This window comes from Labrus bergylta, chromosome 14 (genome assembly GCF_963930695.1).
Source record: "Labrus bergylta chromosome 14, fLabBer1.1, whole genome shotgun sequence".
NCBI classification, from domain to species: Eukaryota; Metazoa; Chordata; class Actinopteri; order Labriformes; family Labridae; genus Labrus; species Labrus bergylta.
The window spans coordinates 28877603-28904191 of record NC_089208.1 but is presented as its reverse complement, the minus strand read 5'-3'; the positions used below and the strand labels follow the sequence as shown (position 1 = coordinate 28904191).

At 38.4% G+C, this 26589-nt stretch overlaps 1 protein-coding gene across 2 annotated transcripts in view; it reads left to right on the top strand.

The window, feature by feature from the left end:
• The window catches only part of alcama (activated leukocyte cell adhesion molecule a), a 36064-nt gene that overhangs the window by 1743 nt on the left and 7732 nt on the right, over positions 1-26589 (top strand). The window contains exons 2-8 of one of the 2 annotated variants that reach the window (XM_020646074.3): positions 17751-17857; positions 18652-18871; positions 20562-20626; positions 22634-22721; positions 24683-24853; positions 25396-25520; positions 26243-26375. In XM_020646074.3, coding sequence (XP_020501730.1) covers positions 17751-17857; positions 18652-18871; positions 20562-20626; positions 22634-22721; positions 24683-24853; positions 25396-25520; positions 26243-26375 — 909 coding nt within the window. The remainder of the gene's footprint in view (positions 1-17750; positions 17858-18651; positions 18872-20561; positions 20627-22633; positions 22722-24682; positions 24854-25395; positions 25521-26242; positions 26376-26589) is intronic. The other variant, XM_020646075.3, reaches the window with a different exon arrangement.

The window sequence follows — 26589 nt, the reverse complement described above, 5'->3', positions numbered from 1 at the left end:
TGTTATCTGGTCTTTATCTGGATGTTTGTGATATTTTGGTCACATTTGGTTCATAAAGAAATCCAGATTGACCCTCTCCATAATGACAGCTAGCAGCACAGTGGACAGCCGCCGAGGTCAGTTTCCAGCTTGATCTTTAGCATTCCTCACATCAAAGAGGAATGCATTTAAAGGGATTTTCAGTTTGAAGCCCAGGGTGGTAAACTGCAATTACAGATGTGAGGAGAAGTGTGGGCTGCTGAAAAAGTGTATGTTGAGAGAAGTAATCAGGATCATGGAAAGTTAATAGAAAGGCTTCCTGTTGTCTAAGCATACATTTTAAATGATAATATGGACCAATACATATATGGACATATACATATACTGTCCTGGTTGTGCCTTGAAACACTTTGAAACTGGATCTACCCTGGGACAATGATGTATATAATACATAACAGCCTCTACCATCAGTGTGTGACTGGGGGGTGTGACCTGCAGTGTAAAAACTAGAATCTATTTTCCATTTGATGTAGTGCTGTTTTGTTTATTCAAATTTCTTCCGGTCAGATTGTGATAATAAACTTTGAGATGGACCCAAATACTAAATGTTTCAGGTTGTGAGTGAAACTGTTCTTTCTCAAAAAACAAAACACTGCAGATCATGGTAGACAACACTATGGCTGTGCTATGTAGCTGCTTTAGAACAGGGGACTGGGCGGTTTAAGATGATATCCCCATCTGCCCCAACCTGCAGAACAGCTCGTATTTTCTGGAGGGAAAATTCCAGGTGGAGGGTCAGTAATGCTTAGAGGGGAGGGGAGGGTAGGGTTGGCTGTGGGAGATAGGAGGGGGGTGCAGTTAAACCACCTTCATCAATGCACTCCAGCAGCTGATTTCTGAAAGGTCATAGTCTGTTTGAAACACCACATAAGTCTTCTTGTCAGATTGAGTTTGTCCTATTATTCTCAAAGCCCCCACCAAGCCCCTGTACTGTCCAGACATGTCACATGAATTCCTATTACCTCATTTTGTCATCTGAAAAGGGTCAAAGGTTTACAAGGTTGCTTCAAGAGTGAAAAAACTCCCCCCCCCCTCTTTATTTTAAAGAGTTGCAGAAACTCTTCAAATTGTGCCATCTATTGGCAAATATTTAACTTTTTCATAGACCGACAAGTTGTAGCTAAAGACAAAGACATTTTCAAATACACTCAATTTATTAGCACAGTTTTTGTGCATTCATAAACATTATACTGGAATGCATAAATATTGGACGTCGAGGACACAGATGTAAAACTAGAGGCCCAAGGGCCACATTCGATCCACAGTGCAATAATAATCAGCCTGCAAGACAATGCATATTGGCTTGCTGGTATTTTTCAGTATACCACTTCCATCCCAGAATGGAACATGGTAAATGGACTTGAGCTTGTATAGTGCTTTTCTAGTCTTTTGACTAATAAAAGCCAACCAATGGGCATGTAGCTGACCTTATTGACAGGTTGCGGTGTAACGGTTTGTCAAAGGGTTTAAAATCCACCTCAGCTCCAGCTCTTTGTATGTTGTTAGGTTGTCTGAAAGTTAGGGTGAGACAGCATTTCAAGCAGGACAACTGCAAGTGATGGGACTCCAGCGCCCCCTGTAGTAACAGATGGTTGACGTCACCCAGGCTTTGTCCGTTAATATTTAGTCTATGTTTTGACCCTGGGTCAGTGTAAGACTGCTGGCTTTGCTCTGAGTTTCAGAGTGAAACATGCAGAAAACCACAGTACTTATTCTGAGCTGTTGTCCCTCACTCTTTAACGCTACTTTTATTCACCCTCCGCTGTGGTTGTTACAGATGAAGCTACCACAAATTCCCCCTTTAGTGGTGGGTTGGTGCTGGGACCTTGTCAGTGACTTAAATGAGCTCTGACGCGTTGACTTAGTCGATGGCGTAGTAAACGCAGGCGGACTTGTAATGCCCTAAGCGCCACTTTTGGGAACAAGTTACAACTGTAAATCTATCCACCAGGAGGAGCAGTTATTATGGAAGCTAAAGTGATTACTGCATCTGAAAACAGAACACTGGTGATAATGGTATTGCAAAAATTCATGTCATGGCAGGACGCTCTGTAAACTGTGCTGACGACATGTGGCAGCTAAAAGGGGAAACACCTTTTCTACCACTTGAAACAATGTCTCTCTTAGAACACAGAAAGCAGGAAATGACTGTCCCAAACAAGTTTTAAAGGAGCTCAGCAAGCACCAGGCCAGTAAGTGTTACTCCCCAGCACTCTCATATCATGTGCTTATGATAGTGAAACATACCTTTGTTCTAGTATAGTTTGTCTTGTTCTGACAAATAAATAATGTTTAAACCACCATTAATCATTTGTTTTTACCACTTTCACTCAGGAGGGAAAAAAACAGAAAAAGATTTGATATTTATCGTGACTATTACGGATATGGACTGATATTAAGTTTTTTATCATGATAACTTTTTTTAGTCGTATTGGCCAGCCCTATGAACCTGCCTGCTACTTGAACAATTTGGGTTTGTAGTGCGGTCGAACACATCAAACGTTGAAGATGACATTGTGCGAAGGAGCTGATTACCAGTGGGAGGCAAAAAAAACAAAAACAGGTTTCCAACAATTTCTCCCTGCTGTGTATTACAAGCTTTTGGATTGAAGACTATATGCATTAGTGATGTGCTGTAGTGCTAGTAGAGGACCCTGGTTTGAAGTGTAGAAGTGTTCAAGTCTTAACTTGTAACAATGTCCCTTCCTGTCCACATATAAGCCAGTCTGTGGTCGGTTACTGGGATTACACCAGTGGTGATAAAACTATGTGACTGCACACTTTATAAATATTGTGAATTATGCTTGAAGAAAAAACAAAAGCGGGTCATCCTGAAAATATGTGTTTGTCTCACACAGGATAAACCCAACCAGCCTCATTTGTCATGGTGAGCAGTGTGCTCGCTACCTCAGTAGTTATTGTTTCTCCAATTTAGCTGTCAGGAACCAACAGTAACACTAACTGAAATAAGTAAAGGGAAGGGAAATTAAATGAGATCATTTATAAAGCTGCGCTTGGTGGTCACGCATGTACACACACACACACACACACACACACACACACTATCAGGTTGTTTCCATTCTGTAATGACATCATGTTGAAAGTCATTTAAGTCCAGGGAAGTCCAGAAGCATGACTCATCAAAATGAGAGTGAAACACTGAACTTCTCCATATTTCAGAAGGGGAGGGCAGCTCCTCTTAATGTACAGGAACATTTGAATTCAGTGAAGTTTGCCAAGATAAACTTTGTGGGAAAATGGTGAAGTAAAGAGGCAGAAGTTAGTACAGACTATTAAATTATGGCTTACCTTTTTTATTGACTCGGAGCCTAAACTAAGAATGGATTGCATCCGCTTATATCTCCAAAAACTGTGCAGCATTTGTTCCCGCTATTTATACTGTTCTGTTTGTTCTCAAGGTCTAATTCACAAAACATATCACTAATGATATTCAGCCGTAAAATGCCCAAAAAGTTGTCCTGCTCTGTGCAGTTTTTCTCTTGTTTTGCATCTGATTGTGGAGAAAAAAAGGTCTGCAACTTTACTCTGCAGAGCTGCACTCTTTTGTGCATGCTATTAGCGCGGGTGTTTGTGAATTAGACGTTATTTGTATAATTTTTACCCAAATGACTGCACAAGGCTTCATTTAAATATGTGTTTTCTCTGCTTGTATTTGTGAATACGTTGTGTATACGTTGTCTTTCTGATTCGTTTGCAAGGGTTTAGCAGTGGCCAAAGGACCACAATCTTTTTGTCTAACAGATTTGACACAAACTCTTAAAAAACTGAACGTGGCGTTTGATACTGCCGAGGTCGGCGAAATACTGAAGATGGTCGAACTGCAGACGAGTCAAATAATTCATATTGAGAGTAAAAACAAAAACAACGTATTGCACCAAAACAGAACAGTTTGTCTCCGTCATCTACAACATGTCACATTTAAATAAATGCAAAACTGAGGTCAAGCACTCGTGTACAAGTCAGTCTTATCTATCAAAGAACTGTGATAATGATACTATTAGTGCTGTCAATCCATTCAAAAAAAGAACTTTGATTAATCACATTAGAGATTGTGAGTAATCATGATTAATCACAATTGTAAAATACTTCTATTAACTTTTTAAAAATGTTTTAAATACTTGAAATGTGTCGTGCAAAAGAATCTGCTAGTGGGCACACCCCCGAATCATGAAACACAAAGACATAGGCACAAAAACATGGCAAAACACAATGCCAACAGGACACCAACAGGACCATCATCAGAGGACTGTAATTTATAGGGAAATCATAATGAGTAGTATAATCCTAAATGTAACAGTTTGGTATCCTAAGAGATAAGAAAAGAGCTGATTGTGTGAATATTTGCTATCTAAAGATGCTTGAAATGTCCATTGAGAGGATGTAAAGGAAAAATTAGGCTGAGAGGGCCCCTGAGAAGCTCTGTTAAATAAGCTTTATATTATACATTTATATTAACAAATGTATTTGCTGCTGAAATTGATGTTTCCTAAAACACTAAAAGACAAGCCAAGTGTCGGGAGAAGTTTAGCAGAGAATGTAAAGATAGTGATGTGTTCAATGGTTCACCATTTAGGGGACAGGCTGTTCTACTAGTCTCATGAGTTTTGGCTAATATTATTTAAATTTTAAATTTAAATTGAACTGTGATACTGACGAGCAAACATCCTGTGCCTCCTGAGCTTACATAACATCTCTCAAATCATAAACTGACTAACTAATAAGTTACTTATCCAATAAACATAATACTTTTGAAGATGCTCCAACAAAGTCCATAAAAGACAAGAACAATGCTGGATAACTAAAATCTATGAAAACTTGAACAATACAATTTAAATCCGCCCTCTGTACAAAATCATTGGCTAACAGTTGAACATATATGTTGGATCATAATGTTCATTCTACATTCTTTCACACTTTTCATTGTCAAGGTTTTCTGAAAGTGCAATATGCAGACTTAAATATTGATGAATGAGATGAGGCCTTATATCTGAGCTGTAAACATTTGATTTGGTGTTGGACCTGCACTCCTGCTTGACATTTAGGTCAGCCTCATTCTGTCCTTCTAGAAATGAAATCATGCCATTAAATTCAATTCTGGAATAATGACACATTTGCTGCTTCAGTAGTTTTGCCATAAGAAAGTATAAAACTGTGTTCTACACATCTGCTGAAACTGGTGTTAAACAACGCTCTCTCTCAATGTTATCTTTTTTTTTTAGGAAGTCAAAGGTATTGTTTTATATTAAAGAAGACACAGGGTTGAACACTTTTGCCAAGATAATTTGAATTCCCAGCAAGACATTGGCTCTTTGCCTTCCTCCAGTTTCATTTCACAATATTTATTTTCTACACAAGCCAGATGTCAGTTTGCATACTATTCCTGATCTGAGAAGCATTCTTGTGGATGCCAGAGGATTGTGTTACCCAGTGTATATGTAGGTAGGTTCCAAACATGCCTGGGGGGCAGAGGGCACATCACTGACTTCGGGCAGGGGGTTATGGAGTGTGTTCTGCGGCTGACAACATGGGCAACAGAGGAGACAGGAAAGGGGTCATGTTGACATTGTTTAATTGGTACGTCCCCCGTCTTCACAAAGCAAGCATTCATCTCGTGTTTTCTCCTGAATGTTCCTAATGCTTCATAAAGCAGTTGGAGAAATTTGTGTTTGTTAAACCACTTTAAGCAAAGGTATTTGCCTTCTTTCCTTTCAGCTCTTGGGTTCTTTGTTAGCATCAACACAGTGGTTTTAGATAATGTAAATGAATAGACTCAGCAGACAGGGGATGGAATGACAGTCACCAAAGACATTATAAATCATTTCTTTCTTTTATACATATCACATAATAATCACACATCATATAACTTCTCTCATACTCTTACATTTTGGGAAAGCTACTTAACACAGCATTTTGAGGAGAAAAGTTTAGTCCATTTTGTGAGTGCACATGTAGGTCACATCTTAGAAATGTAGAATTCCATCGAGAAAAAAAAAAATCAGACTCAGTGTTTATCAGATGACATATTCCTTTCGTTGACCGCAGTGCATTGTTGGTCTAGCAGCCATATTTAAGACAATTCTTTATTGATCCCAAGTGGGGAAATTCAAGGTTTGCACACAAAGGTGATCAGAAGTCACATCTGAAAATGTTCTTTTATTTTGCTGAGTGAGAAGCTGCAGAAATGAGTCCCAAGATGGGAAAGGTAGTAAACTTGACAACGAGGCGAGGTTCTTTAATTTACCAACCTGGGAAAGGGCTTTGGACAACAAGTGGATGAGAGATGACAAAGAAGCTGTAGTAATAATGTAAATACATTGCTGCTCCAAACACAGTTATTCATAAACACCACTTTAGGATGAGCTGTATGGGCCCACCTGAAGGAGAGTAGAACAGTCTGTTCTTTTCACCTGCTGATTACCCGTTGGCCATGTTACAACTTGCACAGTGTTAGGAGTTGATGGAGGACCTTTGAGAAGTGCTGAAGGGAACATTCCAAGTCCTCTTTGAAAGACTAAACAGAGAAAAAAGATTCTCCGTTTATATAGACTAAACAGCCTGATGTCTGTTGGTACCTCTCAAAACCAAGTGAGGATTTTAAATAGAAAGAACAAGGATTGAACCCCCTTGGATGAGTGTTGCTCAGTTAATCTGAATTTCTGTTCTTTTTTGATACTTTTTATTCAAAATGGTCAGGTACTACACTTTCCTTAGGTTTGGACCTTTTGTAGTTAAATGTGGCTCTGGTGAAAGGGATTGAGATTGTATATTTTGGATGAAGAGAAAGAAAATGTATTATCTGTAATCAAGTAGACCGCAGTTTGAACAAGGTAGTCAAGTTAGACAGTAAATGGTCAAGTGGATTTTAGATTCAACATGTCCACTACAAACTACGTGTTATGAAAGTGGTGTCCAGAACAGCCTGCTGAAGTCTCCTTTGAGTACTTTGCCTGCTTAGCTGACACTGATTGTAAACCCAATGACTTATCCAACCTGTATGCTAAAGTTGCTACCTAATAGTAGCAAAAGTCAAATCAGTTTGATATCACCTCTTGGTTTCTCGACTGCTTTTAAGAAGCCTTGAATTCCTCAGAACCAGTGTGTCAGGTCGGTTGTCTGGATTCCACAGTGACCATTCATAAGAGCAGTCGAACGCCATGCCCCCGTTTGAGTGAAAACAGGTCCTGAGACTGTATCGGTGGTAGATTAGAAAACACTGGTAGCCGTGCGATTAAACGCGATTGCGTAGCTTTTTGTACTTCAAACTAGAGCTCTGTGTGTTTGGACTGAAACTAGAGGATTAAAGTGGTAAATTGTGGGACCGCTGTCATGTTCCTGCTGGCTTTAAGGCAGCGATCGCTCCGTGACAGAAGAGAAGTCTGTTAACAGATTCTTCACACATTCACCAACGTATTAACGTTTCAACTGTCACGTCACATAATAGTTAGTGAAAATTTCTCTAAACGAAGGAACACTACACCAAATCCTCTTACTGAAAAATAAATTTCAAAATAAAAAGTTGGCTAGCTCAATATAACACCTTGTCTCACCCCACTCATCATTATTTACACTCACGTATGAATGCAATAGGATTAAATATCATCCAGGTGAGTTTACATATGTTATTCTTCTCTAAATCAGCTGATAACTGTTTATGTCAATGTCTGTAACCACTCCTATGAACACTGTTAGAAACTATTACAAATAAATATTATTTAAAAATAAAGATCCCTCTCAGGTAACACTGTTAATAATTACCTTAATTTTTCACAAAATCCTTATTGCAACAGATTGGTGCCTGGAACCAAGACGATCTGCTACCCCAACACTCGTGACTATAGTACATTTAATTTGGCACCAAAACGGGAAAAAAAAAAGGCAAAGGTACAAGACTGTGTACATCATTTTCGTCCGGAGTCAAGGAACTACCCATCCCACAATCCGTTGTGGGAAACATTGCCATGGTAACAGCAAGCTCAACCAATCAGAGACATCTCTGTGGCACTCTTTGATCGTGGGTAGTGTAGTTCTTTGCCCCTATATCGTGAATAAATCTAGTTTGTCTGAAAAGGAGGTTGATATCATACATGTGTCTCCTACAGGAACATACACATTCAGGTAGCTCGTGGTCAGTCCACCTGTGATGGTTATGACATTATGGTTAGTAATCAAATCCGCCATGGAGAAAATGAATGGGATCTTTACTTCCGGAACCAAACTGTTCAGCCCTATACAGAAGGAAAACACACTAATGGCCCAGTGTGTGAGGATCAGACCAATGACAAACAGTCTTTTCTCTAAATGGTCTTTGAACTCACCATTTGAAGATTTACTAAACTCTCCTGACCATACATTTCAATCCAGTGAAAGATTTAATCCAAACACATCAATAACAATCCACAGAACTGCTTTTCCACAACACCTCATTACAGGCTGTAACAGCAAATGACAACCTTTGTTGAAATGAGGTGCCTACCCCTGTTCTGCTGTCCAATTGCACGTGTGACGTGATTTCTTCATGCACACAATAAGGAGATTGATTTAATGTACAACAATATATTCAATTCAAAGCTTTATTGTTAGTTGTACATACAGAAGTAGTGTTTCTCTTCAGGATCCAATAGAAAGAAATAAGACACAATTCAAATACACACACACAAAGCTCCTTAAATGCAATAGTCTTTTAGAAGATCTTTTCCACAGAACATCTGTGTCCTTTACATTTACAGTTATGAAGGGTAAAGATAGACCTGTCTCCGTGGGGATTCTAGATAACTGTTTCTATAGATAAGAGACGTCGTCATGATAAAGCAACTTTTCTGGCTCTGTTCAATGTCTCTCCATATCTGCCTAGCTTGGAGCATCTGAGCATGTAGCTGCTGACGGATGTTTTTTCCCAGGCTGTGTCCATTATTTGCTGTGATAAAAATGGAAAGCTGCTGTGAGCTGACTCTGTTTCTGCTTAGGGACCTCCATTGAGAACTGTGTAATTCACTTCCTCAACTGGCAAGTACACACCTCATTCATGCAAACTAACAACAGGGCATCTGCTAAAAGTCTACATTTCTTGTTGTCTCCCAGTCCATCTCCTCAGCTTAGAAAACAATTGCTGGCACTGGCCATTGTTTTGTCAAATGAGGTAGTTAGTAGGAATAAAAGGGACAAAGGTTTATTTTTTTTTAGCACAAGAGGCTGATGGTCTTGTCCATTTCCGCTGATGAGCAAAATGTTACTCTTCAGACATGCTGGTGCCTCTGCAGCCTGCTGAAGCAGCAGTGGGCATTTTTCCATGAGGAATGAATTAACTTAGATTCTCAAGGGTACTTACCTTTCCAGCCGAACCTCCTCCAAAAGGGCACAACATGAAGGGGGCAAATTGAGGCCAAGCTGCAGCTCATCAGGTGGCTTACATATATGAAGATAGTTTTGTTTCTGGTTTGAAGTAAACCAGCATTGATATATGGTCCCCTGAGAGAAGCAGAGAAAAAAAAAAAAAAAAATTAAAAAAAGTAGCAGCTGAGGTTCTCAACCCAGCTTTAAACTCAATTAAAATATTTTTTAGCCAGAAAAAATAATGAACAATGTGAGAAATGTAAACCATACAACAGACGATGAAACCAGACAGAAAACAGTCTTTATCTGAAAGTCTTTTTAATACAAAGAGTTAAATAGTTGCAAAAGAAAATAAAGTCAGGCATGTAGAATGTCATGAAAAATCTTTTTTGCCAATTTAAAATAATTCTCAAATAATAAAATATCCTCAAGCTTAAAATGCACCACTGCTTTTGTAACATGAGCTTACTAAAGAACAAATGTTTCAGTTTGATCCTGTGGTGGTCTCATTGTCTTTAAGCTCCCAGTTTGAATGTGGTTAGTTAGTTTTTAAATCCCATTCCTCTTTTTGTTCTGGCATCACTTAAACCTGTAGGCATTCCCCCCCTTCTCTCTGTCATGGTTGAAATATAAATAGTCAACCCCCTCAGACCTCTGAGTGCTCTACATTCCTTAGCATACACATCTGAGCATTAAAGGAGTGATGACAGGCTGAAGAAAAATAGATCCTCAATTGGTTTTTCTTGCGTTTTGGATCTTAAATGTGTGTTTTCTCCCAGGTAGCATGGTAATGACAAAAGCAGCTGTCAGGAAACTGTCTTCCTTACCCACTTTACTTCAGAGGCAGTTGGAAGAGTTAGTTTGACCTCTGTGACCTGTGGCTGAAAGGAGGGAGGAAAAGAGAAAAAAGGGATGTTTTTCTCTAAGCCACCTGTTTATCATTTGATCTTACAGCCCTGTTGTGTTTGCTGTCATAGTCCATATTTGCACAGCGAGTGTTAAGCCCTTTCTACCTCTCCTCAAGAAGGCACAATGTTAAAAAGCACTTTCTTACTTTAGCATTGTTCCACTTGGGATGTAGGAGCAGTATGCAGTAAATAGATTCAGATTATTGTGATATAGTCTAGTTTGTTATTTGATTCCCTCCTGTGTGTGCTGCTGTACAGTATTGTTAACACAGTGAGGCTTGTGTTCTCATGTTTGGTTGACAGTCAGTAGAAAGTGTCCAGATAAGCTGGTAGGTTGCAAAAACAACCCTGTGCTGTGTTTGCTGATCTTAGTGAAGAAAAACCTGTTTAGCAGGAAACCATGACTTCACTTGGAGGTTCCACATTTTCAGAAAGTTACATTTCTTATAAGTAACATGTAGCATATAGTTGTGCTGTTGAAATGAATCATTACAATGCAGACTGGACGATTAATGCAACGATGCAGGGACAGGACATAACTAATGCTGACAAGGGTTCGGGCAGATGAACGCTGACAAACACTTGAAGGAATCTTGGTGTTCATGTGTTACTTTTAATGGCAGCTGTCCTGTTCTATCGGAAAGGTATCTTTAAGTGATTTCTTTCCCTGAATTCTGACTCAATGCACTACCCCATCTCTACAATAAAAAAAAGGCACAAAATAATCTCTCCCAGTAAAAGACACAAAATGAACCAAAATGTCAATTCTGTGTTTTCTGTAAAATCTCAGTAAGACTCGTTGTGCCTAGTCCTGTCCAAAAAAAAAAAAAAAAACCCAATCGTACTGGATAGACATATATCAAGATATGGACAAAATTCTGGATGTGACTTTGTATGAATCCTGTCTCTTTGCGCGATCTCTGCTGTCCTCCACTGCTCATCCTGTCCTCTACTCCTATGTCTCTGCTGTCCTGTACTCTTCGGTTTCTGTTGTCCTTCAATCCGTTCTGCTCTTCTCTGCTGTCTAATAATCAATAGGTCTGCAATGTCAAATGTTAATGCTCTACTCTGCAAGTCTCAATCATAATCTTGATAACAACAAGAGTTATTTATCATGGTACAGATGTATCTCCTCCTGTGCTGGGAGCACCCTGTGTCTTCTGTTCCATGCCAAAAAGCCTCTGATTTTAATTGGATAACTTCTGGCATAGGCATACCTGTAACTGTGAGAGGAAAACTCTTTGGAGGACTGTAGGTGATCCCTTAGTCACACATACCTGTTGGCTATAAGGCTGTGACTTGATTGGTACTGAGTTCAAGGAGATTTCATCATCTTTCTTTACATGCTTAAGAAACAGCATCACACATATTTCATGTTTGTACCACATTCAGTGGTTTTAAAATCTGATAGGAAATGTCACCCCTCCCCAGCCTACAACTTTAACTCTCAGAATGGCATTCCCCTGCAGGCTCCCATTGTGTATAAGGAAGATAACTGTAACTCATGTGTTATTTACTTATAGACAATGAATTATTTGGCAACTGTAAGGTATTTGTGGAAAAGAAGGTAATCTGAGCTCAAACAACAGTAACTGAGGAAGGAAGACTTTCTAAATATGCGTGTCCTCCCGTCTTAACGTCCCTGCCTACAAGCCTGGTATGTATGGCCAGGATGATTTGTAGCACAGGTCATGGGTATGGTCCCCTCTCCTGCCTGAATGTAGCAACCAGTCAAGGCCACATTCCACCTGGCATTCCTGCACATCTCTAACTCTTGAAATCTCACATTACCAGATCCCTTCTGTATCCTCACTCTATTTTACTGAGGATTCTGATCCTGTTGACAATGTGTTGTTTTTCAGTTCAATAATACCTCTTCAAATGCCTTAAACTACACAGCCAAGCATACATTTTACATTTCAGCACTTTTATTTGGCCTCCATCATCCCCTCACACATACAATCACATTGTAAGGGCCATCACACGCTTTGCAACCTCAATAGACCAGGACATCACACATCCACTGAACACTCACCTCGCCCACTCAGGACAGAGGTACAGAGCACCGAGGTGCAGAAAGGCTCACCTGGGGAGGAGCCTGATCCCTGCTGGTATAGCGGCCCTGAACAAAAGGCCAGAGTGGGAACTTTTGATTGTTGTCCAACTCTAAATGCGTTACACTCTGTGTATGCATGTTCTTTGGTGGACATTGTCTGTGTTGACAGTAACAGTGCTGTGGAAAAGACTTTCCCCATGGGGACAATAAAAACTAATTTATTATTGATTGAACTGGAGATGAACAGGAGGCTGGAAAGATTCAGGCAGGGTGTAAACATAGCTTCATGGAGCTGCAGGTGTTAAGCTCTCCGTAAACAACTCAATGACGAGTCACAGACGACGTACAGATGAAGGTATCAGAGTCTGTGTGTGATGGATAAATATGTATTCTTGTTGCTAGTAAGACCTACACTTATGTGAGAGTTACTGTAGCTGTCATAAAGCAGTTGTTGCTGTAATCTGGCTCCCTGTGTGCATGTTAACAAGGCTGAAGAAGTTCTGTTTCTGTGTATTTTCTAAATAAGTGTATTCAGTTGGGTAGATGCAGAAAGTTCAAACAGATCACATCTTTTTTTCTCATCACTTCTCAATTGGCTGTGTTACATAATTCAATTAATAATCTACCAAAAAACAACATGTAACAAATATGTTCCTATGTCAAAATTGCTCCTTCAGTAGATTTTGCAGCCAATTCATTCTGTTTTTAAAATAATGATTCAAACTGTAAAAAGTATTTCAGGCATTAGTGCTCAATTCATTTTGTCAGCTTCCTTCATTATCAGAGACAGGAATTAGGTGATCACTTAAAACTATCACATGATCAAAAAACAAAAAAAAAAAAAAAGAGTCCTGCTGTTTACTTAGATTTTCTCTGCAAGACATACAACTCTTCCTTTGCATAAAGCTAGCTAAATTCGATGCATTCAGCATGAGATATTATCCAAATACAAAAGTGTCAAATAGAGGCAGAGCATGCAGTTTATGAAACATGATGCTTAGCCTGTTTTCTGACATGCAGAGCAGGTTTGAAGTTTCTCATTTAAAAACCTCAGTGAGATTTCAGTAATATATCAATCTTACTCTATAAGCAACACATTAGTTCAATGGGGCCAGGTGAATAGGTGCCTGATTGCTCACAATATTTGAATTTAACAAAAATGACTGATTTAGTCAAGAAAGGTGTTCATCAAAGTCTGATTTGGGTTGACTAGACACTTTTATTAGACATCTCTTATGCAGCCTCTGTAACTACCTTCCATGACTGCTCCACCATCACATCTCTGTAACATTTATATTGATGCCAAGGCATAACAGTCTTGTATAGACAATGTAAAAGGGACTAAGGTATGACTAAACGGTCATAGCCTATTCTTAAGATAAGATACAAAGCAGTCTCCTATCTTAAGTATCTTCCATTATCTTCGCTTGTGAAATAGAGGCTGTGTGTCCTGTGCTAATGTGGCCTGTCCATCATGATCCAAAATACTCTGATGTGTCACTGATAATGATTCTTCTGGACCTCCTCCACTTCATCCTGTGGACATTGTCAACCCACCAACCTCAGTTGGGATCAGGCCTGCCTGACTGCAGAGTGCACTTCATCTTCTACAGAGCAGACTGATAAGTAGTGTAAAGCTCAGGTTAGCTTTGCCTCATGGTCTCCACTCATTCACATCTTATCACCTTTTTTCTGCCTTAAACACTTCAAAAGTGGGGGAGATGTGTGTGAACGTTCATGGTTATTTTTACGTGCGTAAGTGAGACTCTAGGGCATTCCTCAGATATTTGTGAACCTATGCATCATTCAACTATTTGTCTTCTAATCTTGTATCAACAATGTATTTACTGTCTGTATTAAGGTGATCTTATAATAATCTTGTCCAATACAGAAGGCACAAACACTGACGGCCCAGTGTGTGCAGGTCACACCACTGACAAACAGCTTGTTTTCATTTGACCATTTCAAGATTTTCTTTCCTCTCCTGATCATAATATTCCGCCAAAAATCAACAGAACTGTTAAAACCATCATTACTGTTTTCTTCATGTTCACACCAAGAGATGGATTTAAGCGGTTTTCAGAACTGCTTTTAAAGTATTCATAAACTGATATGCATAACAAGATAGTTCATCAGGCATGAATTATTTTGAGAAAAAAATAAAATCAAAAATCATGTAAAATTAGACATTAAACAACCCCATATAGCTGGCATGGAGAAGACTAACAGTCGACTAAGGCTCTGACAAACCAATCATCAATAGTCGACTAAATGTAGGGTCACCCCTAGTTTCATCCTTGAAGTTTTTTTAATTTAAGCTTCTTCCAGTTAAATCCTTACTATCCTACGCCTATTTTTAAGTTTCTCAGTATTCATTATGTTGGTGGAATTACTTTAAACTGTCTGAGATTGAAATAAGCACTCAGAGGAAAGATGGCACATTAATTTTGTTTAAAGAAAAGTGGATCAATGTTTAATCCAAACCAATAGGTATGATGTATTTCTATAACTTGTCAAATAATAAAAAATGATGGTGCATTCGTATGTCAGTGTAACTTAATTAACATAGATCAATTTATTTTTTTCACATTTATTTTCATTCTGTTGTATTTTTTAAGGAAGCAGCTGCTCCAGTCGTCAATGACTTTTCTTACAAGCAGCATAATAACACATTGGACACAAACTGCTGTAAACTCAGGAGTTTACGGTTTACCTTCTGATTGTCACTAAACCTCTACCATCAATGTGTTAGTGTGTAGGTGTGACCTGCAGTGTAAAAACACCATTACCAAATAGATAGTTACATCAAAGAGTTCTTAGAAAGTGAGAAGACTTAACAGGTTGCACTTGGTTTTAAAACAAATTGATAATGATAAACTACAACAGTTATATGATAAATACATTAATATATTTGATTATAAAACAAAATATAGAGGGTACTTACCTCTCTGTCACATTCAGGGAAAACAACAAGGAACTGGACCCATGTGCAAAATGAAACTGAAGATATTTAAAAAACAAAAAGGCCAAAGGCAAAACAATAACTTACTTTCAAAAGCCAAAAACTAGAAGTCAAAAAGCACAGGAAGAATACTTGAAACACAGGGAGGCAGCAGTCTGGCATAGGACATGAGAAACAACAATGAGCTGACAACACTGAGACTAAATACACACAGGGGTAATCAAACACAGGTGAGACTAATAACACAGGTGAGGACACTCAGGGCAATCAAGACAGGAGAGAAACACACAGAGGCAGGGAGAAAATACATTAGAACCCAGAGAGACACAAGGAGAAGAAATGACAAAAGAACCCAGGAAACACTAAAGACTACACTAGGAAACATTAACACAAGGGAAACAAGCAACACTGAAAATATACAAAATACAACCAAACAGACACTCTTGAGCTCCACTTCCAAATCTACCACAGCTCTTTACTCGGGTCGTCTCTTGATCAGAATATCTGGGTTGGAAACAGTGTCAGTAAGTGCAAACGAACAGTTTAAGTCCGATCAGACACTGATGGGCAGCTGAGGTAGACCACTTTAAAATAAATAAATAATTAAAGTTAATGTATTGTCATCAACATCAACAGCTGTTCTTGAAAGTTCTAATAAGCATTAAAACCATCCTAATGCTGACAGCCTGAGTAAAATGACTTTCCCAGTTTAGAACAAAGCTTCCTCTCTGAGGGGAGCAGGCAAGGGAAATCTTGAGAGAGAAAAAGCACTTGCATCCTTGTGCGTAACAGTTTCAAAACCTCTCCATATGTGGATGAGGTGTTGAGTCTGATGACTCATCTATGATTTAAGCCCTGATTATATGTATGTGACATCTCTTATAAATACTGTGCAACAGTAACTATCAGCTGAACGCACACTTGAGTTAGCAGAGAGAGAGAGAGAGAGAGAGAGAGATGGCAATTTAATACATAGTAACTGCTAGCGGCAGTTAGCACTGGTCTTTGTGGATGATATGGTATATGCAATATGCCTTTTTTGCATAGGAAGGGGGCACTTTTGCTCTGAATTTTTCTATATCCCATAATTTACATAGATGCAAATGAGACAGGCACACCTCGTACGTTGTCTGCTTGAAAGTGCATTTCACCCTTTGCACATGCTTTTTGGATTCAACACTATCTTTTTCTCTAATTCTCACATGATTTAGCACCCACAAAAGCAGCGCAATCCTTTTTTGGATCTGGCCCTTAGTTGTCTAAAAACTCTATGTTATGACAAGAGGAAACATACAGCTTCTATAGGCTTCTTTAATCAAAACATAGAAATAGTTGCTCTGGTGTAGTGAAACATGACTGCTGCGATATGATATAGGAAGATCACATCATCATAGTTTTTAGACTTTCTAACAACGCTGTTCACTCAATAAAATAAAGGTGAAAATGACATTAAGGGCAGACAGATATCAAAAAACAGGCCATTTGAAGATTTCCTCTTTGTGACATCACAAAGGGCAGTAGCCCCTCCCCCAGGTGGGTGACACTCCCACAGCTAGGTGTTTGTTCTGCCCTCTGTGTCTGACTTCTCACCGTAAGCAATAGGACATGGAGCGAGAAAGACCGAGTACACCCAAGCCCTTCCAGAGAGGGGGCGTGGTCAGACACAGCTCATTTACATATTTAAAGCTACAGACATGGAAACAGCCTGTTCTGAGCTGAAACTGAGCGTTATAAGCATGTCATACAAATACAGGATTGAAATGAATTTTTAACAATACTTTTTTTGGGGTACTCTGAGACTTATTCCTGTGACCTCCAAAGATACAGTATATCAGTGTATTTTGACTCCAAAACCCTTTTCACACATGCAGAAATCTCCTGAAAAACTCCAGAAATTTGGCTACCCTGAGGTTTTTAGGCTAGGTGTGAACTCAAACAGCCACATTTTTTGCGGACTTTACCCGGAGTTTATCCGGCCAGACCCCTAGTATTTTTTCCGTAGAATATCCAAGTGAGCTGATGTCTGAACGTGGCCAAATATACTCCGGAGATTTTCAATTCGAGCCAATGGAAAGAGAATGACGTTTATATAGTGACCGGCTAAAGTGTCTGCACGCAACCACTACGATCTCAGTGCTCTAATTGAACGTCTGCATTATGTTTTCTGTTCGTCAGTATGTTGTTCTCCTCTCTTTTTTGGATGTTTCATTCCATTGGATTACACATAGCATTGATATAAAGACAAATATTCTCATTATAACATCGTGTAGCGGACTCTGTTGCTTCGGCCGCTACTTCCGCGAATCATAGCAGCATATTTTAGGGAAGCCCAGAGCGTGTATCTTCCCCTTTATCTACCCTGATTTGGCACTCAGGACAAAGCTGTTGTTTCACTTTTTAGATTCAAACTGTCTGTTGCCTTTTTGTCTTGCAGTGTTGGCTACTGAAAATGTGACTGCTTTGTATGGAGAGACCATTGTAATACCATGCAACGGTCGCACTCCAGCACCAAAGGATCTGATGTTCATCAAGTGGAAATATGTAAGTAGATATTGATAAAGTGCTCAGCACAGAGAACCCATGTGTTAATGCTACCACAATGTCTGGTAATGCTTCCTTTAACAACTTAAATGCTTCTTCCAAAGCTGTAAATACTTACACACATAAGTGCGAATTTCATAAAATTTCAGAAGTTTGCTGAATATTCAAAGCATTGAAGTCAAAAAATAGTAGATAGAGTCAGAAATCTGCTGCAAAGTAAGTGGGGAATGACATGCAGCAAAGGAGCCACAGGTCGGAGCATGGGGCGTATGCATCGCCCCCTACTGGCACCCCATTTTAATTTTTTCCTATGTCATGTCAGTAAGAAAAGATTCTCATAATTCAGGGTGTAATTTCACCATATCAAAAAGATAACTGATGTCATGCAGACTATGCTAATATTTGAAGAAACAGTACATATTTGGTTAATGGTCATACTGTACAACTTGAATCTTGTCACATTATATTTGCTAAGCTCTTTATAAACTGTGCCCTATATTGTAATTTATTAGTTCCTCTTTCTGTTTGAGAAAACCCACCCATCCAACCCCTATAATGACAATTTCACCAATAAGACACAACAATGAAAAACAATACTAATAAAGAAAGAAATAATAACATCAATAATAATAGAGTAAAAATAATACTAACACTTAAAATAAAAATAAATAAATAAAATAACAATAATATTAGTTCAATTCTTTTCTCCTAAAAGAAAACTTTTATTATGATTCAGGAATGCTGAAATAAAGTTTATGAAAGTTTTTATATGTTACCTCTGTTTCTTGTTTCAGGAAAAAGATGACGGCACTCTCGGTGATTTGTTGATCAAACAGGTTCGCAGCGAGCAAGCAATAATTCAGGCCACAGACAGTTACGCTCAGCGGGTCAGCACTGATGACAAGTTCAACCTGCTGATCAGTCAGGCCACACTCAAAGACCAGAAGACCTTCACCTGCATGGTGGTGTCAGACACCAATCTTATGGAGTACCCCACCTCGGTTGTTGTTTACAGTAAGCTCAATATAAACTTTTACTTTAACAAATGTTTTTCACAAAGTCCAAATTCCAATACCAAAACAGAAAATTCCCCAATTGTACATATTCTCTGTCTGAAAATTGATCAAAACAAAACAAGTATAATTTCTGTACAATTACGTCAATGTCTTTGGTGATGGCATTCAAATTTGCTCTACATTTATTTTTAAAAACATATACTTATACTAATATAAATGGGTGAGATTTGGATGGGTTGTATATAATGGCACTGACTCTCTGTTATTGTATTGATTTATGTTGTTTCCAGAGGTGTAGTGGTGCCTAAAGAAGTGGGTATACTCTAATACTTTCCCCTAAATGTTTTTCTTTAAGTGACCCGTCCAACATACGGCACAAACGGCCTCTGTTATGAACAGGGACATTAAAGACTACTTTTGCATATTTTGTTAGTGTGTACAAGCCAATTAGAGATGGATTAGGAAAAGTCATCCCTTCACCATCCTACCAAAAAAACTCAGTACACTGCTGAATATTGTCAATCAAATCAGTTGGTGTGAATTGGAGGGGATTTAGAAGTGGGTATACCCTATGGAGACTGAAAAAGAAGTATACTCCGTATATCTGCATATACCGTACGCTACACCACTGCTTGTTTCTTTCTGTCAAACACTAAGAAACACTGAGAATGTGAATGTAACACGCATTACTAAACCCAGCATGACAGAAAATAGCTAAACAAAAGTTAAATAAAGTAAATAAAAATGATGTCCCATAGCTTGAATATAAACAATGCAATGGGTTTGCAGTCAAGCTTTAGGTTTACTTTAATTTAATTTATGTTGTCTGCAAAACATTTAATTTAAACCGAGTTTGTTGTTATTGTACCCCAAACATTTCAGTGACATTTAGGAATGATTGACAGAATGAAAATTCTACAACCTTAATCTCTACAACCTTAATCTCTACAACCTTAATCTCTATAACCTTAATCTCTACAATTTTACAACCTTAATGTCTACAGCCTTAATCTATACAACCTTAATCTCTACAACCTTAATCTCTACAACCTTAATGTCTACAGCCTTAATCTCTACAACCTTAGTCTCTACAACCTTAATCTCTACAACCTTAAAACTCAAAACAGCATGCAATGAGAGCTGGCGCCAGCGACAAAATCAGCTAGATTTAATTGTTCAATATTTAAGTATAGTTACAGCCAGCAAGTTAGTTGTTTTTACCCTGACGCCGTGTGACATGGATGAGGTACGAGGACGACGTAGGCTCTACAAGGCACTGGCACACTTTGATAACTCAACAAAGCTTGTCAGCCACTTTCAAAAAGTGGAGATTGTGGTGCATCAATAAAATCCATATCTGTGTTGAAATATTGTGCTTTACCTTATACCTTATAATAACTAATGGATGAGCCTTTGACTGTTGTGATTTGAGTCAATACAAAGAACAACACCTCTGTTCTCTACAACCTTAATCTATACAACTTTAATCTCTACAACCTTAATCTATACAACCTTAATCTCTACAACCTTAATCTATACAACCTTAATGTCTACAGCCTTAATCTCTACAACCTTCATCTATACAACCTTAATCTATACATCCTTAATCTATACAACCTTAATGTCTACAGCTTTAATCTATACAACCTTAATCTCTACCACCTTAATCTCTCCTTGTGTGTTTAAAGAGAAACCATCTTCAGTGCAGATTATGGACAAGCCTGAGGTACTGGAGAAGGACAAACCTGTGATGGTAAGAATCAAAACAGCATGCAATGAGAGCTAGCACCAGCGACAAAATCAGCTAGATTTAATTGTTCAATATTTAAGTATAGTTACAGCCAGCGAGTTAGTTGTTTTTACCCTGACGCCGTGTGACATGGATGAGGTACGAGGACGATGTAGGCTCTACAAGGCACTGGCACACTTTGATAACTCAACAAAGCTTGTCAGCCACTTTCAAAAAGTGGAGATTGTGGTGCATCAATAATAATCCATATCTGTGTTGAAATATTGTACTTTACCTTATACCTTATAATAACTAATGGATGAGCCTTTGACTGTTGTGATTTGAGTCAATACAAAGAACAACACCTCTGTTTGTCCACATACAATACAAAATCACTATATGTTAGAGAGGAAAGTGAATCATGCATGATGTAACGCGATATCCAGCTCCCATGCTGTTGGGATATGGTGTTAAACATAACGGGTTTGGACATGCACGTGTGAAAGCGTGCTGTCACACAATATGTCCTCTGCACACATTAAATGATCTAAAAGCAGATGGTGAACTCTGGACTAATCGAGCAGCCATGTTGGATGTATTCAAGTCTTAATCAACTCTGCACCTTGCTATCAACCATCACCATGAAATGTAAACGCTCACAATAAATTAGAGTTGACTTCATGAAGTGCGCACAGGAAAAGTTGCTGTCTCCAATATAGACCAATTTGGAGTAGAAATCACGATAACGTCACAGCAGTTGCACAGGCATTGTGGTGGCTGAAACACAGCAAAAAGCAAGTGGAAAAACAGTAAATTCCATTGTTCTAACATACATTATACATTTAATGAACAAAGAGTTAATACTGAAGAGCGACGAGTGCAGTTCACCATCAGTATGTGGTTTTTGACTTCTTAATGATAGACCACATTTCATGTACCTACCGCTGGCTAGGCCCTGGCCTGTCAGGAGTTGAGCATCCCAAGACTACTCCATGGCGGTCTAACCTTTGACCTTTTGACATCACAAAGCCCAGCAGCCCGGAGCAGTCACATTATCACCCAAAAGCATTGTCAGTGTGTCCAAATAGGCAAAACAAGGCAATTCCTTTTCTATGCTAAAGACTTTAAACCCTGCTGCACCCTTAAAGGACATAGGTTCTTGCTCATGGCATTTTAACCTAATGAGAAACTAGGATAATGAGATCAGAGGCTGACAGCAGATTGAGCCATCAGAAACAAAACAAAAAAGCCTAGTGTGTGACCCAGATGGCTGTATTTTTTCAGAGCAATTTGCACTTGAATTGTTTTATTGTTTTTCTGATCTTGATGCATATATGCTTTTTATTGTACTGTATTTCATTCAACTATGTCATTACATTCTTTAATCTTTACACTTCTATTGTAAACCACTCAACATCAGATTCCAAATGCCAATAATGTGTTGAACTGAATTAAATTAATATGTTGCATGTCTAGAATTTATGTCAAGACATTAAATGTTTCTTTTTCTTTTTGAGTATTCTGGATTTAAATCAGGGTAGATTTTGAGAACATTTTGGAGAGGGAATTTTTTGGAGGAAAAAAAATCAGAGCTCTAATTTCTTAAAGACTTTTGTATTCCCTGACTTAAGTCTTAAACACGTTCACTGAAAGGCACAGTACAGGAAGTAAAAGTCAGTGCTGTGGGAAAGGAATGCTCTCATGACGCACTCCTTATCTGGTTAACACAGAATGTATCTACTCCTGTGACTGACCTTCAGTGTTATAAGATCTAGCAATGATGGAGGGAGACAGCATGAGCACAGAAGTCAGTTTATTCCTGAGTGAAACAGTTGCTTTTCATTTCTGGCCTACATCCATCAATCTCCTGTAAATGTACTACTACTATAAGATTCATATTGTAATTGGTTTGAGAATAGAGAATAATAACACAATCTTTGTCTGAGGCATACAAAAACTACTTCACTCATTTTGTGGACAGAAACACATTCATTGCTGCCACACAAACTTCCATTTTTCTGTTTCTTTTAGTTGGGAACATGTGTTGCAGCAGAGGCAAACCCTGCTGCTACAATCACATGGACGAGGAATGGAAAGCCCTTAGTAGCTGATCGGAAAGGTAATTTATCACATCTGATGACACACCCTGAAAGTATTTAACATACACTGCATTGTCCACAGATCACAGGAGGAGACAGTGAGTGTTATGATTAAAGGAGAGTAAAAATGATGGAGATCATATTATAGCAACACAATTTGAAATACATCAAAATACAATTTAGTTTTATTTGTTTATTTAACAGAGACGCATGCAATGAACATAGCCTTACATATAAAATGAAAAGTAAATGCCATGTATACAGGTTTATAGCCATGGCTAATAAGCAACCCATGTCGCTGGCTTTTATGATTAAAACAGAATCATTAGGCTTAAAGAAATACTGAAATAGTGATACTATACAAATACAGACATTGTAACACAATACAAAGTAGAGACTAAAATAAGGAAAAAGGGAAAAATTACAATTAAAAGCGGAAGCAAAGTCAATGCTCACAGACTTGCTGTGGATTCTGTCAGGAAAGCAACCTCAGTGAGAAGCAAGATAGAGTGCTCTCACAGTTTCAGTCACTGTTTTACTTGTGTCTTTAAAACCTTAAACTCTGTCAGTTTATTCATTTCAGACGGTAATGTGTTCCACAGGTGCGTCCTCTCACTTAGAAGGATGGCTGACCAAATGTAGTTCTATGTTTTGGTGCTCTATAGTTTCTTTTGTTTGAGATAAGAGATCACCCTGTGAAAATCTCCGCCCATGGGCCAATCCGTAGCTCCCGGAGCTGATCGAGAGAGCAATACACACTTCATGTGTCCCGTATGATTTTACATATAGTCCTTAATTTAATAGTTAGTTAGTTAAGAATTATTTTTTTAACTAATGTCATCCTTCATCCTTTAATTATCCTTCCTGTGCAGCTTTGTAACTTTAATCTTTCACTTCTTCACATTCTTCATTGATAAAGATTGTTCAGAGTTGTCATGTGGTTATGTGAACCAAACTCCGCCCCTTTTATGTGAACGTGCTCTTGGAAACTGGGTTTACTTACCCGGTTGATAAGCAGCTCCGTGTGACTGGTGTAGGTCTGATACTGATGATTCAGTGTTCAGTGTCATCACTAGAGAGGAAGGGGGGGGGGGCAGCACTTTGACTGCAGTGCCCATTTTAAAAGATAGGTGTCAGAGTTACAGATTATTCTTTTTAAAAAAAAGTTTACAAAATTGTCACATTTTGTTTCTTTCGAATGAGGCAATGGTGCCCTTTGACTGATCCATTACTTTTAGTGCATCTTTTTAATATGACCTTATGACCAAACAGTTTAACAGTTTGATAAATGAAGAAAAATCATGGCATGCATTTGGAGATATATACTGCCTTATAAATGAAAACAATTTCAATTTGTTTTGACAGTTTTGCATTACTTCTCACATCTATCAAACTTAATCTCAATACAATTTTCATTTCCTTTTTGTTATTGAGAAACACCCTGAGACTGTTTTATCATAGTCCAAAATCAGATTCTTATTTTGTAGCACTGTGACACAGCAGACATTTCTTTTGAGAGTATCTCTGCTGCATCTAAGCAGACATGTACACAACTGTAAATCTACACAGACACATTTACACTAGTGTGTGTCGATGTGTACACAGACACACACAAATGTTGATGAATACTGTAAATCTCATCAACAAATGTTTAAACAGATCCACAATGGTATACAATGAAGCAAAAAATGTGTTCATTTACCCAAAATTGTATACAATTATGTACAAACATGTACATATTATATATACATATATATATATATATATATATATATATATATAATGAATACAATGATGCACACTGAGAGCAACCTTAGGATTCATTTGTTTAATCCAACCTCTGCAGACTGCTACTGTCAGAGTAATTGACAGTAAAGATACCTCACACCTTTTACAACCAGCCTGAGGTGTAATGCTACACATGCAGTACATAATATACTTTGTGTGTGTGTGTGTGTGTGCGCCATCCCTTCCTTTGAAGCAGTTGTGATCAACCCCAGCATTAAGCTTGATCCAGCCACAGGCCTGTCCACCACCTCCTCCACCCTCCAGTATGCAGCCACCAAGGAAGACATTGGTGCAGTCTTTGTCTGCGTGTCCAGACACAAACTGACCAATCAGGAAGCTGTATTGGAACCCTTCCCCATTCACTGTGAGTAAAATACAATCCCTTCCATTAGCATTTGTTATTAATGTACTCATACCTTGCAGGCCAATGCATTATTGTATGTATGTACTGTATGTGTGAAATATAGTGCTATGTGCTTTGAGTGGACTACAATGGTGGTATACAAGTGCAGTCCATTAGTCATGTACAACTATTAAGTGAAGTCAATCTGACTGTGCCTGAAAATAACAGAAATCATTATTAGATATTCCAATGGATCAAACCACCATCAGAACTACATGTTTAAGACGTTCAACATGTAGTTCTGATAGTGTTTTCATTATTGACTCTTTCACATATACAGTACATTTATACAATAATGCATTGACCTGCAAGCTCACAAATCAGCTAAACATTCACACAGGAAAACACTTGAGATAGAGAGAGATAGAGTGTGTGAGAACCTTTTGTGATGTAATAGAAGATTTGATTGTTGTGTTTCTGTGCTGTTTGATGGTTGTATTGATGGTGTGGGTATTTTAACGAAAGGTTTCTGTGAAGCTTTAAATGCCTTCTGAACTTTGCAGATCCGTCAGAGAAGGTTAGCCTTCAAATAATGTCCAAGGGGCCCATAGTGGAGGGAGACAATGTGACACTTAAGTGTCATGCTGACGGCAACCCTCCACCCAAGTCCTTCTTCTTCTACTTAAAGGTCGGTCAGAAACCTCAAGCATCTCAGGAGCCTTTTATTACTAACACAAATGTGAATCTAACTTTATATTTTTGGGTTGGCACTGGCTGCTATCGGAGGTTGTCTATCCATTTGTAAATAATGCATGTTGATCCTGTTCTTCTGAACAACTGAGGAATGCTTCAAAAGCTTTACATTTGGAACATTTCTGGTTGGACTAAATAATGTACTGATCTGATTCTGGTGTTCAAAGGTCAAACCAACTCTGACCTCACACCACCAACATTCTGGTAAACATGATACCTCCGTAAATCCTGGAGGGTATTATTTTTAACTTTGGCTAAAAAAATGATATTAAAGTAATTAGTGAACAAAGACAATGTAAAAAAACCTGTTTGGCCAGATGTTAAATGTTAGAAGTAGCAGTCAAATTGAAAAATCTTCACTTTAAGACTAAATCAGTTCTTGTCTTTAATAGAAGCTCCATTAGCAACATTTCAGATAAGAAATATACAAGAAGATTGACATCACAACCTGGATGGACAGAAGAACAAGACCAGTTTACAGATACAACTCAGTTGATATCTGATTTTGAAAGGTGTTTATGGACGTTTCAACCAATCAGTCATCAAACGGGTGACTTTAGTTGTACTTAGCTTGTTCCATTTTCACCTTAATGTGGTTTTTAGTTCTATGTAAAATCTTTACATTTTGCAAGACATGATCTCTTCTCTTGTCAACAGGGCCAAAAAACGCTGGTGGAAAATTCCGACACCTATTCTTTGATTGCTGTCAGAAGAGAGGCTGCAGGAGAATACAAATGCTCCCTAGCTGACAACGAGATATTGGAAGCCGCCCAAAGCATTTCTGTGAGCTGTGAGTTCCCACGTCAAGACATTTTTAAAGCTGCTTCAAAACAAGCAGGGCAATCCTGCTGTGTCAAAGACCACAACCTCTAGAACCTCCCCATAATCCCCCACACTGTACTATGATGTCTGAACTTCTTATACATAACAAGGTGCTTGTATTCACAAGCCTATTTCATTTGCTGTAAATAAACTCATGGGAGCAAAGTAATGCTAACTGAATC